At 37.1% G+C, this 16,643-nt stretch overlaps 1 protein-coding gene across 14 annotated transcripts in view; it reads left to right on the forward strand.

The window, feature by feature from the left end:
• Positions 1 to 15,720, forward strand: part of si:ch211-199g17.2 — a 58,435-nt gene extending 42,715 nt beyond the window's left edge. For 2 of the 14 annotated variants that reach the window (XM_047807731.1, XM_027175567.2), the window contains 25 exons: positions 2,980 to 3,060; positions 3,158 to 3,241; positions 3,368 to 3,486; positions 3,579 to 3,689; positions 3,775 to 3,832; positions 3,925 to 4,023; positions 4,263 to 4,364; positions 4,451 to 4,894; positions 6,898 to 6,981; positions 7,196 to 7,264; positions 7,349 to 7,482; positions 7,994 to 8,107; positions 8,663 to 8,720; positions 9,292 to 9,366; positions 9,481 to 9,609; positions 9,712 to 9,921; positions 10,812 to 10,880; positions 10,962 to 11,095; positions 12,804 to 12,932; positions 13,070 to 13,127; positions 13,228 to 13,308; positions 13,528 to 13,593; positions 13,672 to 13,851; positions 13,948 to 14,786; positions 15,241 to 15,720. In XM_047807731.1, the coding sequence (XP_047663687.1) occupies positions 2,980 to 3,060; positions 3,158 to 3,241; positions 3,368 to 3,486; positions 3,579 to 3,689; positions 3,775 to 3,832; positions 3,925 to 4,023; positions 4,263 to 4,364; positions 4,451 to 4,894; positions 6,898 to 6,981; positions 7,196 to 7,264; positions 7,349 to 7,482; positions 7,994 to 8,107; positions 8,663 to 8,720; positions 9,292 to 9,366; positions 9,481 to 9,609; positions 9,712 to 9,921; positions 10,812 to 10,880; positions 10,962 to 11,095; positions 12,804 to 12,932; positions 13,070 to 13,127; positions 13,228 to 13,308; positions 13,528 to 13,593; positions 13,672 to 13,851; positions 13,948 to 14,786; positions 15,241 to 15,252 (3,539 nt within the window). In that variant the 3' untranslated portion in view covers positions 15,253 to 15,720. The remainder of the gene's footprint in view (positions 1 to 2,979; positions 3,061 to 3,157; positions 3,242 to 3,367; positions 3,487 to 3,578; positions 3,690 to 3,774; positions 3,833 to 3,924; positions 4,024 to 4,262; positions 4,365 to 4,450; positions 4,895 to 6,897; positions 6,982 to 7,195; positions 7,265 to 7,348; positions 7,483 to 7,993; positions 8,108 to 8,662; positions 8,721 to 9,291; positions 9,367 to 9,480; positions 9,610 to 9,711; positions 9,922 to 10,811; positions 10,881 to 10,961; positions 11,096 to 12,803; positions 12,933 to 13,069; positions 13,128 to 13,227; positions 13,309 to 13,527; positions 13,594 to 13,671; positions 13,852 to 13,947; positions 14,787 to 15,240) is intronic. The other 12 variants (XM_047807733.1, XM_047807732.1, XM_027175569.2 and 9 more) reach the window with 12 other exon arrangements.
• Positions 15,721 to 16,643: the final 923 nt, after the last annotated feature.

The raw sequence follows: 16,643 nt of genomic DNA on the forward strand, positions 1-16,643 counted from the left end.
ACACCAGAGACAGCGGTGTTTATGTATACAGCCGCCAGGAACTAATAAAGTACAGAAATTGTGCAACAACCAACCTGCACGATGATGTACTGGACAGGCTTCGTGACCTCGGCTTGCTGTGGAGACCAGGCCTCCAGTCTTCGGTGTCGCCTGATACCGGAGACCAGGGGAGGGGACGCCGAAAGCGTTGCGCGAGGACGCGGAAGCGCGGTAAGCGGGCGGGTGTCCGTGCAAGGCTAAAAACAAACCCGACTCTCCCGTCCATTCTACTAGCCAGTGTTTGCTCACTGGACAACATCCAACTCGCACGCTCTACACGGCAAGAGATTAGAAACTGCTGCGTGTTTGTTTTCACGGAGACGTGGCTCAGCGACAGAGTTCCGGACGCCGCCATTCAGCTGGACGGGCTAACTTCGTTTAGAACCGACAGAAATGCAGCTCTGTGCGGTAAGACGCGCGGTGGTGGTGTGCGTGTTTATATCAACACGGAATGGTGCAAGAACCCTGAGCTTGTTTCTGCTTACTACTCATCGTCAGTGGAGTTTGTGACTGTTAGATGCTGGCCGTTTTATTTACCACGGGAATTTACTACTGTTTACATTGTCGGAGTTTACATTCCCCCTAGCGCTAATGCTAAAGAGGCGCTAAGTGAGCTATACGGAGCTATTAGCGACCTGCAGAATGCTCACCCTGACGGACTGTTTATTATCGCCGGAGATTTCAACCATGCAAATCTCAAGTCAGTGCTCCCTAAATTCCATCAACATGTGGACTTTGCTACGAGAGGTGAAAACACGATGGGTCTTGTTTACACAAACGTTCCCGGCGCGTACCATGCGGAGCCCTGCCCCCTCCTCGGCTACTCAAACCACATCACTATGCTAATTCCAGCATACCAATCACTCGCCGGACGCTCAGAACCGGTTCTGAAGCAGGTGGAAACCTGGCCAGCAGGAGCCACCTCTGCTCTTCAGGACTACTTTGAGTGTACTGACTGGAACATCTTCAGGGAGGCTGCAATCAACGGCGACTCAGTCGACGTGGAGGAGTACATGGCATCAGTGGCCAGTTACACCGGCAAGTGCATTGATGACGTGACCGTCTCCAAGACATCACCACACGCTACAGAAGCCGAAATTTTAAATGCACTAATACAAGATACACGCACACATTTGTATGGTCCTGTCAAGCAGACAAAACATGAACATGATGAATAGGACATGGTTAAAGGTGGGGTCTCCGTTATTTGAAATCACCAAAACAGACACGCCTCTAACCCAAATAGGTCCCATCCCTGTATTTATAGCTCCGCCCACACATACATACGTAACCAAGGCAACTAATGGAAAGAAATGTGTCTTTATCATAGCTGAAGGGAAGAACAATACAATTGCAGATAAACAAAGCAAAACCAACGTTACTCACCTATCGAGAAGGAAAAGTTAAGTTGGCCGCATATTCACAGATTCCTGAGTCAGTAACTCCTGAGCCAGAAGCTGTTGTAGCTGCCTCTCTACATTACTACGATAGAAAAGAGGTGTTATTTGTGTAGTAACAGCGTTTAGCTCAGGAGTTATTGACTCGGGGGAAACGCCAATATGCGGCCAACTTTTCTTAAGTCCCTCAGCGTCCCATCGCAGGCCTTCATGCTCCTTCAGTTCTCTCCAGCACTGGAAAGCTGATCCTATATTAACATGTGTCCTACTTCTTGCCTTATCGTAAGCATTTCTTTGCTTTCTCTTTTGTTTTTATCAGCCATGTCAATGTTAAAACCACTTTCTGCTAATGTCACACATGTGCACTGAACACTCTCTCTGCCTATATTGACAAGACACGCCCCCTTCTGCTCAATGGCTACACGATTGTTTTGTTTTGTTTGCCAGCCCAACTGAAGCATTTCTCAAACAACGGAGACCCCACCATTAAACGATGTACAGCTGTTATCACTTATGGTGTACTCATTCTTGCTGCCAGCTATTTTGACATTAATGGCCTGTGCTTTTATGCAGGGGTGGTTCTAGCCCTTTTTTAAAACTAAAAGTATAATTTTTACTTTCATAAATAAAGTACGTTAAAATGTAGGATGTGTCATCGATGGGGAAAAATTCAGTTTGATCCAAGAGTGTTTTTTTTTTTTAACGCACGTGCGTTGTAGTCTTTCAAAAGTCTGTCATCAGCTGTCTACTATATTTGAACGGAGAAGCACAGGCATGCACAGCGTGCACATGCAGTCAGAGCTGGGGGCATTTATCTATAACGTTAATCGGCGGAAAACCGCAAAGACGGCAACCAAAAGCAGTGAAATTTCACTATTCTTATTACCGGAGTTGATAGCACAAACAAAATATTAATGCAAACAATTAATTCATTCAATACTAAATAAAAATAACATTTATTGATTTGGTCTTTTTCTTGTGAATATTTTTTTTAATAATAACTGCATTTGTTGGACACACTGTTTGTAGAGAATGCACACATACATGAACTGATTTGATTAAAGACTGCCATCATTACATCATGCATAAAATTTTGGTGTCCACTTTTGCCATTTTAAATAATACCATAACTTTTGGCTTACTATGTAGTCATATAGTGTATATATAATATAAAACTCTTCTTGTTTTAAATTCTCACTGAGTGCTACGCCCCCTAAAGATGAAATCCTAGAACCTAGGATTGTAGAGTGTTAAGTTGTTTTCAGAGGATAGTAAATCTATACATGCAGTACATCTGTAGTATTGTCTCTTGCGAACATATAACAAAATGGTTGCTGAAATGTGATTGGTGTATTAACTGGATGGATGGAGCGATAGACAAACGTGGATAGACAGACAGATAATTAGTCAGTCAGTTAATATTTTTCAAGGAAGATCAAATGTTAGCTTGCTAAATGAGGGGCTAAACAAGCCACCTAATATTGGTATAATTAGTTTCTTTCTTTATATCTTTTAATATTGTGTTTTTGGTGTATTGTTCCAGATTCTGAAGACTCTGATAACACCCAGAAACTAGAGCCATCGCAAACTGGAGATGATACAGGCAAGGAAAACATGCTGAGAGGTGTTGAAATTCAATTGGTATAACAGCACAGATATAACTATAAAGAAAGAAGTGTAGATTATATTGTTCTTAAATAATTTGCACCTGTGTTCCACAGAGCCACAAGACCATAACAACCTTGTGCCAAAACCTTCAAAAAGCCAGATGAAGAAGAAATTAACCAAACACCATGCTGTGATTGGTTTGTACCATCTACGATATTTACAGTCAGAAAGAGACCAGAATCATGTGCTGGTTACCTTCAATACATCAGATCAGTAAAATGATGCTAACACTTTGTACTTTTCCACATGAAACTGTCTTGTAGGATTGAATTTTGTTACTTGTGTGCGTCATGACAAAAAGAAGCTGTTCTTCTGTGAACTGTGCTCAGCCCGAGGTCATTTTGACCACTTGTCTAGTGAGACTCACAGAAAAGCCTATGTGGTAGGTCATTATGGAGCTTTCTGCCTGCAATGTACTTTATTACATTTGTGTCTGTAGCAAAATATCGGTGTAACTAGTACCTATCTGTACAGGAACATAAATATCCTGGTTGTACTGCAATTGGCACAAATATGAAGAAGCAGCTGAATAAGATAGCATTGAGTTTAGCCACAGTGGAGAGAAGCACCGGGATAGGAATGAAGGTAGGGAAATGGTATATAAATGTGTTTACATTATTGATATTCTGGCATATAAATGGCATTTTAAGTTTTTGTTTTTTCCACCCAGAAACTGAATGTGTCTGCTAAAGTATTTACGGCCTTGCGTACTGCTCCTTTCAGTGAAGGTAAGTCATATTTGTTGTTATTAATTTGGCAAGATTTGTTTTTGGTGTATTTTTATATGAAAGCATTTGACTGACTATAATTCATTTGACAGCCCTGAGTCTCCTAAAGCTGCTGCTGACAAAGCCAGAAGATGGAGTTGACCTGAAAGCTCCTATTTTTCAACCTGAACCTAGCACCTTCACAGAACATAGTAAGAATTTGCTGCTACTCAAAACTTTGTTTATCCCCAAAATGACTAAATCGATTCCAATGGGGCAGTATTTAGGTGGTTTAGCCTTCACTTAAAAATAAAAAGTCATTAAAAAATGATTGTTTCTGATTAAGAGCCAGATGAGGAATTTCTGTTTCTTTAGGGAAGACCGTAAAAGACTTTGTCATTGCTGCAGTCTGATGCAGTGAAAGTAAGGAATGTATTCTGTTGTCCTTAAGGTGTTTTCAACAATTCTGTTCATCATATGATATGTTCTGCTGCAGCTGTCCACTCCTTGCAGCAGGAGAAACCCCCCTTGCTGGAGAATCACTCATGTCCAGGTAAGTTTATTCCAGCACCAGACAATGTATACTAAATAGAGTGATTAACATTATCTTCATTGCACTCTATTTTTGCTTCTTTTTAGGTGAAATTCCTATTCCTCAAAATTCAGCTTACTCTTTCCACACCTCTTCTCTGATTTCATGCTGTCCTTTCTCTGTCCCTATCCCATTTATTCCTAATTCATCTACCTTTTCTAGAACTGTCTCTTCTCCTTTCCTGTCCTCTACTGACCTACATGCTCCCGCCTACCACACCAAACACACATCTACTCCACCACCACTACTTTCCAGCGCCATTTCTTCTACCGTTCCTTCATCAACTTTTGTACATATTTCACATCCTCTCTCCTCTCAACCTGAAAGTCCTGTTCAGTGTGTGCTTATACCCCATCTCGAGCATGAAACCATATCACCTCCATCTACATCAGACTGCCAGGATGTAACCAATATTGCTCCTTTATATTCATATACGCTTCCAACTCCTGTAAAACTGACTTATCACATGGGATGTGAAGAACCTACAGATGGTAGGACATGCACATACTCTCTCACTCTGACTGCACAATTTTTTTCTGGGGTGAAATGGCAGATACCAGAATAAGTCTCTGCTAGAAGTTAAGTTGTTCATTATAAGCATGCATGCAGAGGATGCTATATAGGACATACAAGCTAATTAAGCTATATGAATCATCATTTATTAGCTAGTCCACTAGGAATGTAAAGTTCCAGTGTACTTGCGCAGTCCCATGTTTTTGTAGCTCGGAAATATAACTGACTCGGCTACAGTGGTCACTAATTTAGTAGATAAAAATTAATAATATAAATTGATAAGTGTATCAACAAACTAAACTAAACGATACATGACTCTTATTCTTTTTTTTAGCACAATTTATAACATTGAATTTGGATTTAGAAAAGCATTGTTGGCCATAGGAAGTTTTTGGCTGTAGGAATAGCTTAACCCTCTGGGGTCCAAAGACGCGCCGGCGCACATTTTTACCTCTTCAGCGTGAAGTCCACAAAATACTGTCATTCATTCATAGTCATACACGTACATGTAATACATCATTCGAAACTGTGAAGTGTCTACTTTTATTTGAGTGCCTTCATAATAACAACAAAACACTGTGCTTTTGTAGAATAAAGGATATAAACAGAGTGCGTTCTCTGCCATCTCGGTCTCGTTCACCACTCTTCACAGACACATAAATAAAACAACCCGAATCTCAGTGAATACTTGCCTCAAATACAAGATAAATATATGCATAGAAATTTTGAAATGTCTACTTTTAAATAAACAAGTTCAAGTCAAAAACAAATAATCTATTTTTATGTAATTCGTAAGAAAGTAAGGAGTGGTCCGCTTTCTCCTGTTTCGCCTAATTATCGCTAATGTGTTCCCGCCTCCCTGTGATGTTCACTTGTGTGTTCAGCTGAAAAGGAACTGTTTCCTAGAGTGGCACAAAGATGTGTAACTGTTCTATTCTGGGTACTATGTGACAGAGTAGGTTAGTGGGCTTCTACAAACCTTACACCCCTTTTTTATCTTGCACTCTTCCTGCTGACACTTTTTTTTTTTTTTGCACAGTTTTGCCCTGATTGTGTCTTCTGTGTTATTACTAACTTCTACAGTGATTTTGTGTAGTAGTTAAATATTCTAAATAAACTACAAACAAAAAATATACAGTAATTTATTTTGTCCTCACATTCTTTCTTGTAACTCCTCTCAGTCACACACTCACTTGAAAGGCTCATTTATGCAGCTCATTATGCAGGCCTTTGTCTTCTCAGGTGTGAATCACACTAATATTCATGATAGTTGACGCCTACTCGCATATGCCCTTTACAAACAAAAAGTGTCTTAGAAAATTTAAATCAAAATATTGTTTTCTGTGAGCGAGTAAACAAGATGATTTTCACAATTTTGAAGCAAAAACTCTAGGCTACAAGATCCAGTTCTCAAAGGTCCCGTGAACCGACGTTCTGTATGTGTTTTAAGACCATATTCAAGTGATTTAAAATGTTTACATTTTCACTAACCACGCATAAACATTGTTTTCTCAAAAACACAATCATGTACATACATGCTGCTCACATATTATTGTAGTCCAGTTTGTGCTGATTACAGTGATATTAGACTTTAGCCATTATATCTTTATAAGCAACTGAAAAAAGCACAAATGTCAGGGTACCACAAAACTTCTCCAGGCCCTAAAATTCCCTTAGACCCCAGAGGATTAAGTTTTTTAACCAAATGCCTGCATGATCATGATTTTTAAAAAGATCATTTGCCCAGCATGCACACTTTAATCTTCATCACCAGCCAGCTCACTCGTACAGTAAACCAAGTGTGTTGTTCAGCTGGTGGCGGGATTTAGAATTTACTTGCTACTATCACAAATCCTTCTATTCTGCTAATGAGAATTCTGCTTATATTGTGCTAACGTAACCTTGCTTTAAATTTCTACATATATCCTTTATATTGTTTTGTGGAAATGTCTTTCTAAACTATCATTTATCATTGTTCTAGTTACAGGTCCCGTTCAAGAGACAGTCCCTGGTGTCTCAACTCTGTATGCTGAGTCTAAAGGAGCAACTGTAGGCAGACACTTCAGTAAGTTGTGACTGATGTACATAAATATTTTCCTGAGTGCAGAAAGCAAACATCTGCATGACGCTGCACCATCAAAAACATTATTTGTCAGGGTTTTTTTCCATTATTTTTAATATAACAAGATATTTCAAATAACCTGTACAGTTTCTGTTTTCATTCAAACAGTAGATTTGCTCTTTATTTAATGTCATATACTGACTTTTCTTAATTACAGTGCTGGAACAGAGTAACGCCTCCAGGTTTCTAAACGTAAAGGGACTTTTGACTAAAGATCCAATTATAGGTATGTGTGTGAATCTTTGCATTAGTGTGCCATAATGTCTGTGTGAAACTGTTTGTGTGAAATGTAGTTTACTCATTTTTGCAGGTCTGTCTAACATATGGGAGTGCCGAAGAATTTCACAGCCAACTTTTTTCCTGTGTCTAAACTGTGCTGAGAAAGTTAGCAGAGAGAAGTTTTGTAACCATATGATCAGTGAACGACACCAACGCTTAACCATTGTGAGTACAAGAGTGTTTTTCCTTCACATTAGGCTGTATTTAGGGTCACTTGCTGCATCAAGATTTATGCAGTGAAAGTAGCGCTTATCCCAAATTCACCAATGTACACACAGAATAAAGACTTAATTAATTTGTCAAATTAATTTAAAAAAAAAAACATTTTCCGTTAAATTTATGTACCCTCCTAATTTTTGGTTCAGTTTATAGGATCAAGTTCAAGATCAGAAATGTGTCTGATGTCCCTCAAAAACATTTTGTGTATGTTAAATAGTTGATACTTTTAGTTTAATAATTTAAGAATTAATTATTTAATAGTACAGTAGGTCAACAATCTGAATTGCATCCAAGTTAGTAGAACGTCAGATGTCTGAATACCAGTGTGCAGAACTGTGAGCTTTACTACCCAATGGGTCAAGTTGAATTATTATACGGCCAATTCAACTTGATTACAACATGCTCAAAGTGTTGAGGTTGTTTTCATTAAATAAGTTTGCATATGCTGTTCTTTTAGGAAACTCAGTATCAAGAGGAATTTCATCAATGGCAGAGGCAGATTTTCCATCAGATGACCTTTCATGACTTGGCTAAGGCCCTGGCTTTGAAAGAGAAGGGGTTTGATGCTAAGGTAAGCCACCAATGGTTAATTGCATCTTAATCTTCATCAAACTGTTCCTTTTGATTACTTCAAAATCTTTTTTTTTTTTTTCTGTTTTGTGTGTCTGCCTCGTCCAAGCAAATCACATAACTGAACTCACATGACCCAAATATAATGGATGAAGTGTGGTGCCAGCATTCAGACAACAAAACAATGCGGCTCTTATAAGAGTTGCAATTATGTATACTGGGGAAGGATGTGTGAATAATGAAGCACTTAATCTTTTGAACGATTAGCATTGTGTACGTTTGTAGACTTTTCACCCCATTTCAAATCTGTTGTGAGAGCAAAGCTAGGTCCTACCCAGTATTAGCATAGTGTTCATAATAAAATGTTCAGTGAGATTATGTACTGCACTGATTCCTTTGTGGAATAATGTCTGTAGTAACATTGTATTCCTTTAACTATACAACTGTTTTTCTTTAAAATTTGCATTAGTATATAATCTTGCTGGATCATTATATGGGATACCCAGTGAATTATTAACTAGGATATTTTACACCTTTATGTTTTTTTATTATACAGGTCTTCAAGTTGAACAAAACCCAGTACGAATCTGTGACTTCAGCAGACTTCCGTGATGGTTAGTGTGTACATGTGCATTTGTATATATACACTCTATGGCCAAAGGTGTGTGGACACTTGTTCATCACACCCATATGTGGGTATTCCCCAACTTTTGGAACAAAAATAGAATGTCTTTGCATACTGTGGTCTAAAAAGGTCTAAACAGCCATGGTATTCGATTTGGTTTTGTATAGTAAAACTACAGCGGCCCACAGAGAGCCCCGACACCAAGCAACACCTTTAGGACGAATTGGAACACTAACTGCACCACAGACCTACATAACTTAGTAATGCACTTCTAACTGAACGAACACAAAAGCCATGCTCCACAGCTACACTCCAACATCTAATGGAAAGCTTTCCTAGAAGAGTCAAGAATAACAAAACAGGGTAGGGGACTAAATTTTGAATGGGATGTTCAAGCACATGTTGATGTCCACATACATTTAGCAATATAGTTCAGTGTATATATATATATATATATATTAAAAAAAAATGCTTATCTCTTTAATGATTATATGTAAAGCATATGTAAATGTATCTTGTCATATATCTTTGTCATCTTGTTCTGCTTTTTTAAATTTTAGCATTTGCAATACTAAAGATGATGGATGAGAGCACCCAGCCTTCACACCCTGCAGGCCAGAATCAGAGAAGCAATGGTAGCTGTACAACCACATTGTCCAACCATTTACTGTCCTTTTATGTAATAAATGACAGTCTTGGAATTACTTGTGCTTAAATCAGCTATCATGGTCATATTTCACATGCTGCAGAAATCTCTACAGTGAGGTCACCATCAGAGGGCGTAGAGGCTGAAAAAGAAAGAGATGATCGGTCCCATCGAAGCTGTGGAAACGCAACACAAATTCAGGAACTTCACAGTAGTCAAGTAGAAATCAGAGGTGAAGCCATTAAAAGTGAAACGAAGTAGCTGTTGTGATTTAGTTGTTTATTATAGATATTTAAATTGATTACATTTTTCATGATGATTTCATGTTTTTTAGAATTTTATAATGATAGAAACAGTACAGCATACACCAGCTTACAAAGTCAAAGCTCTCCAAAAGCCTTGCCAGAGAGTAAGGCTCAAATACCACAGCCCCAACATCAATCTGGGGTAATAATAGATCTGACAGCTAATTCTAACAGCGAAAATCCTACGCCCCACTTTCCTAAGCCAGTCACTAACAGTACAATGAAAAATCCAGATACAGGTGAGTGTTCCATTATTGCTTTCCCTAAAGGCATCCATATTTCTCTAACATTTAAAAATGCGATTTGTTATCTTATTGTGCTAATGAAGGCTATATCAACAAGGCCTAATTTTGAAAAGTTTGGATCAAATTCACTTATATTTTTTTAATAAATATATTTTTCTATGTCCAATACTGTTGCATAGAATTCTGCAAAAAATTCAAGTATAAACATTACCTACTCTGCAAAATATGAATAAAGTTGGTTAAAAACAATTAAATCATTAGCTCTGTCTCAGAAATTGTATCATTTCATATTTAAGAATAGTGACCATGAGCAAGGTAATGTAAACTTTGGCAGCTTTTTATGTTTTTGGCAAGTTTTTGATTTTATGTTTTTACCGATCCCAGTCTTTATTGACCACATTTGTTTCATACATGTGATTATCACAGATAAGAGTTTGGATCCATTTCCATGTACTAAGTAATTAGTTTTTCTTTTGTCTGTCAATATTTACTTATAATGGCATACGAGGTTAGGCATTTAGAGCTAAATAAAATACAGAACAGTTGGTGGGATGTTTATTAAAGCTTTATGCAGATTGTATATAGCAATTTCAAAGATATAGCTACCTATATAAGAAAGGTATATGTGGTTATGCATTTTCCACATATTCACACAGAAAAACTAAATCTTGGGAAAAACTTAAGTTCCAATTCCTTTTTCTTGTGTAAGACAATTAGGATGGCATAAGATTAGTTTAGTTAAGACAATTCTTGTTCTTGTAATAATTATATTAATAATTCTAATTTTGAATACACAATATTTTGTCACACATTTAAAATGTCAGAAAAACTGCACTGATTTTTTTAATATACCAGCGTTTGATTGAACTTTATTGCCTATGCAGGGAATTCCCTCAAGCACACTGATTTGAATTATAGCACCAAAAATAGAACAGAGGCCGATGCTTTGGTTGGTGAGTATCTGGTAATTTTATGGTATAAAATTTGTTTATTATTTTTCATTATTTTCTGATGTGTGTACTTGTTTGCCGCAGGCCTGAGTGCAGTGATTGAGTGCAGAAATGATGGTCAGGCTTTGCTGGACTTATGTGTGTCCTGCTCCACCATGCTTGAACCTAAACTTATCAACTACCACCTGGTAAAATCTGGCCACAGATATAATTACCTGGTGAGTCCTATTGGATTTGAGACAAAAAGTCTCTGTTTTTATTATTTGGCTAATTAAGCCACAGCATGATCTAAACCCCTGGAGGAAGCAGGAGTTTATCTTTCCAGTTTCATGTGATGTCAAATTGTTTAATGTCATTTTAAAAAAGAATCATCCTTTATACCGATCAAACTCCTTAATGCAATTCAGTAGGGAGCTTCAGGGGGTTGTAGCTCAGTGATTAAGGTGTTGGACTACTGATCAGAAGCTTGAGGGTCCAAATCCCAGGACCACCAAATTGCCTCTGCTAGGCCCCTAAGCAAGGCCCTTAACTCTTAGGGCCTTTTTACACCTGGTCACTTCATGTGTTTTCTCTGATCCGATAGCTATCTGATTTGTTAAAACTGTTCCATTTACATTAGGCCACATAAATGCGTCTTGGCGAATCGGATATCGATCCGCTCTTTCTACTCCCAACCAAAATGCAAATATATTTTACATCATTTCCGGGTAATTGAAATGGAACACGCTTTGGTGTATGCGGTTGCTAGAAAAAAACAGCATTTACTGTTTGCTGCATTTTAAGACCCAACGAGACACCTGGGTGAAAGACCGGAGACAGCACTGGTGGGAAAACATTTGTTTCTGGTGAGATGCACAACTCACGAGTCACCTGCAAGTGACGTACTTCCGTTTGGGAGGATTATAGCGCTGACGTATGTGGCTTGAACAACCACATTCATTTACACCTGTCCAGTTTCATCTGAAATGCATCCCAGACCACCTCCTGAAGTGGTTTGAACGATCGGATTTATATCCGTCTCGAAACCGTTTCGGAGGGCATTTACACCTGGTCTTTTTACGATCGGATAGCTATCTGATCACAGAAAACGTATGAAGTGACCAGGTGTAAAAAACCCCTTAATTGCTCAGTTGTAAAAATGAGAAACATGTAGGTTGCTCTAAATGCCAAAATGTCTGCCAAAATGCCAGAAATTTAAATGTAAGAAATGTAAATTCATTACACACAATACATCCTTGACAAAGGATCCTCCCTATCATAATGTCACACATAACTACAGTATATTGTCTAACTTGCTACAGGGGGAGATTTATCCTTTTAGTATGTATTGCTATTAGCAAAGAACTGACATCAGTTCTTTTTTTTCTCTCCCAACAATATACGCTGTTTTTTTTTAATCCATCCGGACATGAAGAGCTTGTACGATTCTTGTGGCACTAAAAAATATATCAAGAAAGCACGTTTTTGGTAACTTATCTGCCAGTTTATATGGACATTTGCAAAAGGATCACTACATTATTAATCAGTTTTGTTGAGAATTGTGTTAATAATTTTAGCTTTGTGCAGTGTGCAGTTTAAAATTCAGTCAAAAATATGCTTTGCAGCCACGTGTCCTTGACTGTGAAGCCAATTTGATATCACTGAGACTACACAGCATTCTGCAGATAAGATGAACGTGTAGACAGTCGAAAAGAAAGCTTACTAGCTTCGCTGTAGCAGTTTATTTGGTTGTTCTTAAGAAAAAGCAGTATGCTTTTTATACTTGAGCTTGGACCATAGTTATTGTGATTTTTATTTATTAATTTTAATCATTTATTTTTTTCATTAATCAGGTAATCAATTACAGCTTGTGTTTGAATAGGCAAAATGGAAAATGCAAATCACACAGAACCACAGCTCAATCCAAAGAATTTGTGTTTTCAATAGAAAAGACGTTACCCACATATGTTTGAGGACTGGTCTGATTCTGATAGTAGACGTGAGAACTCCAAGAAGCTAATGAAATTTGCTCACAAAGCAAAGGTGGACAATGAGGATGAGCCTGGTGATCCACAGGTGAATGACACTTATAGTAGATGGACCACATACTCGTCACTAGGCTTTAAAGGAATAGCACATAGTTGTCTTCTTTTTTGGATTATTATTGTTAGTGGTATCAATGTCAATCTTGTGTTTTGTCTTGTCTGGTTTAGGTGATGGAACTAAACTGTGATGACCTAAAGGAAGTAAAAGCTATGTCATATGATAAAGGTAACTGCATTGACGTATCATTATACAAGCAATGCATGTTTTCATGTGTTCTATTTCCAACCAAGTTTGCTTCTTCTTTCTTTGTTCTCTTTTCTCTTAGCCATCATACATTTGCAGAAAATCAGAAAAGGGAAGAAACTTTGTGCTCTCAAAACCTGCATTTCTCCCAAGATCAAAAAAAGTGAGCATTCTATAATCAGCATGTTGGCTATATATAAGACACTTTATTATTATCAGGTACAGAGTCTGTATACTTTCCTTAACCTGATGAATGCTAAATTGTGTGATTATGTGGCATGGATAGTGGTTTAAGTATAGAGTATGTTTTGTGTAGATCAGATAGAGGTTTGTCTAAAAACTAATAACTAGTTAATTATAATGTACTTTTATCTTTTATTAGAATTAATAAAACAGGAGAGAATGGAAACAGACATAACCCAATATTCACAACAGCAACCTGGCATGAGTAAGTTATGAAACCACAAATTAAACTAGTCATTAAAAAATATTTTTAAAAACTCAGTGCTTTTCTGTTCTTTTCTAGTTTCACATGAACCAAGGAGAGCTTTAAAGCGCAGAGCTGTTCAAGAAGATTTACCACTTCAGTCCTTTCCAGAGAAAAAACAATGCCCTGATGTACCATCCAGCCTTTTGAAACAGTTCCCTACCATGGGGAAAAACCAGGAAACACCAGATTCTTCAGTAAAGCAAAGCATGACCTCAGGTAGTGATTTAGGCAATGATACACAGTTCTAACAGGAGTCCTCTATTTTGACCACAGCCAATCCTAATAGATCTTTATATTTTATTCCAACAACAGATCCAAAGTCTTCTAATAGTATAAACCCCAATTCTCATACTTATAAAAGAACTACACCCATGCACAAAAATGTGCTTAAAAACTGTGAAAATCAGGACACCTCATCCTCCATTACTGCACCTCAGCAAAAGGACTCGTGTCCGAACACAATTAGTGCTCTCTCGTCCATGAAGGGCCAAGAAATTGCTCGGCTGTCTGAAAAACGACCTTCAGTGAGCAAGAGCTTAAGAGGGGATGCCTGGAATTATGAAAATCAACAGTTCAGCCCTGAAACAGCCAGTATGACCATTACAAACACAGTAGCTGAAAATTCTGCTGATACTGGAGCTTTAAAGCAGCAGTTCATTGCATCCTCAGTGCACAATTACAACAGGAATATTCCAGGTAAATTTCTGGTATCCAATCATGGCAGAGCGACTTCTATCACCAGTCAAGTGACGCCTGATTATGCAATGACTCCTCAATATCCCATGTATAAGCATACTGAATACCCTTCAGATACTGCTGCATTTAATACAGCGGCATCTGATTATCTGCCAGTACGTGAAAGGGCCATGAATTATGAATCGGTGGCCCCAGGTATTTCTACAAATGCTACAGATTTAATGAATGCAAACTCTGCACACATGTCACATACAGATTATCAAGGTTTACCAGTACATCAACAGATTCACCAACAAATTCAATCATTTAAGGACCCAGAGACATGTCAAGCCTACTATGCTTGCTATTCTTACAATCAGGCTCTTCACACTAACCAAACTGCAGCAGATGATGAAAATGTCAGTTCCATCCCTGCACTTGAACATGGTGTTTACCCACTGGCTAGCTGGCCACAAGTAAGTCCCAAATAAACCTGTATGTTGGAAACTGCGCAATAAATAATTAACCATATATCCTCTACATTCTTAATTTGCCTTGAGCTGGAGTATGTTTTCACAAATATGTATTGAAACAATGTCTATCTGTCATAACTTCTGTCACAAGCTGTATAAATGATGTGTTGCTAGTGTTATTAGATAATCTGCTGAGTTCAGTTTCAGTGTAATATTGTGGTTGAGATAGTTGGTGCAATTGGTTACAATATGCCCTATATATAATTTATGTGCTAGTTATATTTTTTATTTAAAAGTTAATGTGGGATTAATGGAAATGTGTGGAATTCATTTGCTGAAATGCTCATATCAATTAGAGAGCTCAGTTTTACAGTGTATACCTGAATTAATGACAGCCTACATGTATGATTATTTGGGATAGTGGTTGATGATTAGTTTTTCTGTCACTCTATTACAGAAAAAGAACTGAAGAAGAACCTGCCAAAGCAAAGGACTTCAAATGCTGTTCAAAACAAAGTAAACAGCCAAAACAAGCATTAATCTTTTATTTTCAAATATGACCTACTTTTTTATTTCTAAGTCATTTATATATGGTCTCATATTCCTGTTCTGTACATTAGTCTGTATAATTGTTTCATGGCCAGCTCTTATAAATGCAGTGAATATTAGTGATACATGTGTGATGTTCTGTAAAATTCTCTGTAATTCTTTTATTGGCCATATGAGCTTGTCTTTGTTTATAAAAGACAATACTGTTTTGAGTTTGTTTTGGGTTGGTTTTTTTTAATAGTTTTACCTTGACTGTTATGAATGAATATTATTTTGAAAGCATTTACATGTTTGGAGATTTGGATGTTTGTGAGAAGCTTGAGCTTTTCTTTTCCTATTTTGTTGTATTTGTTTAGATACATTTTGCTAAATAAAAATCTCAAATGTGTGTATTGTTTGGCTTATTTTATGGCTGCATGTGCTGACTATGTAAAGATTACAAGTTAAATGTAAATAGTTTATGGAATATATGCTAATTTCAGGATTTCTGATTTGGTGTTCCACATGGCTCTGTTCTGGGCTTTTCAGTTGCATAATGTACAACATGATTTTTGCATAAAATTACATTTTCAAAAAGTTAGATTTTGGTTAAAGTCAAAAACTTATTTCTTTCTCTTTTTTTTTTTTTTTGCAGTAAACTTTGCTTTTATGCCATTACTAAAATACCAGTAGTAATTTGTGCATGAATACATGAAAAATTATATGATTAAAGAACTATTTTTAGTTATCATTCGACACATTTACATTAGACATGAAACCCCTGACCAAGAAAAAAGGTCTTAAAAAAAAAAAAAAAAGCTAAGTGTAATCCTGATAGATTAGTGTATTATTGAATTGTATGAATGTATATTATATATGTTAACATAGTGAGCAAATAATAAATAGTCTGGGTTCATACATCAGCTACAGTTATACGGTCACTGTCCCATTTTATAAGGTACACCTGCATATTTTGTGCAGTTATTCTTTTGTTTTGGCTTTTAGTTTATAATAATTTTCTGCGTTTTGTATATTTTGTTGCCATTTTATTTGACATCATATTGCAATAGGCATTGTTTTGTCATTTATTTTAATGCTGTGAAACACTTTGGTTCAGCATGGTTGTTGTATGGTGTTATATAGATAAACAGTTGACTATTCAATCAGCTAACCATGTGGTAACAGTACAACGTATGACATCAAACAGGAAAAGGTGTGTGTGCGTTAACTGGTTTAGTTTTGTTCAGTGTTTTGGTCACTAGATGGCGCTTAAAACATTTTTTTAATTATTATTATTGTCATTAGTTGAATGAAATAAAACCTGAACACAAT

The sequence above is a fragment of the Tachysurus fulvidraco genome, chromosome 24, assembly GCF_022655615.1.
Source record: "Tachysurus fulvidraco isolate hzauxx_2018 chromosome 24, HZAU_PFXX_2.0, whole genome shotgun sequence".
NCBI classification, from domain to species: domain Eukaryota; kingdom Metazoa; phylum Chordata; class Actinopteri; order Siluriformes; family Bagridae; genus Tachysurus; species Tachysurus fulvidraco.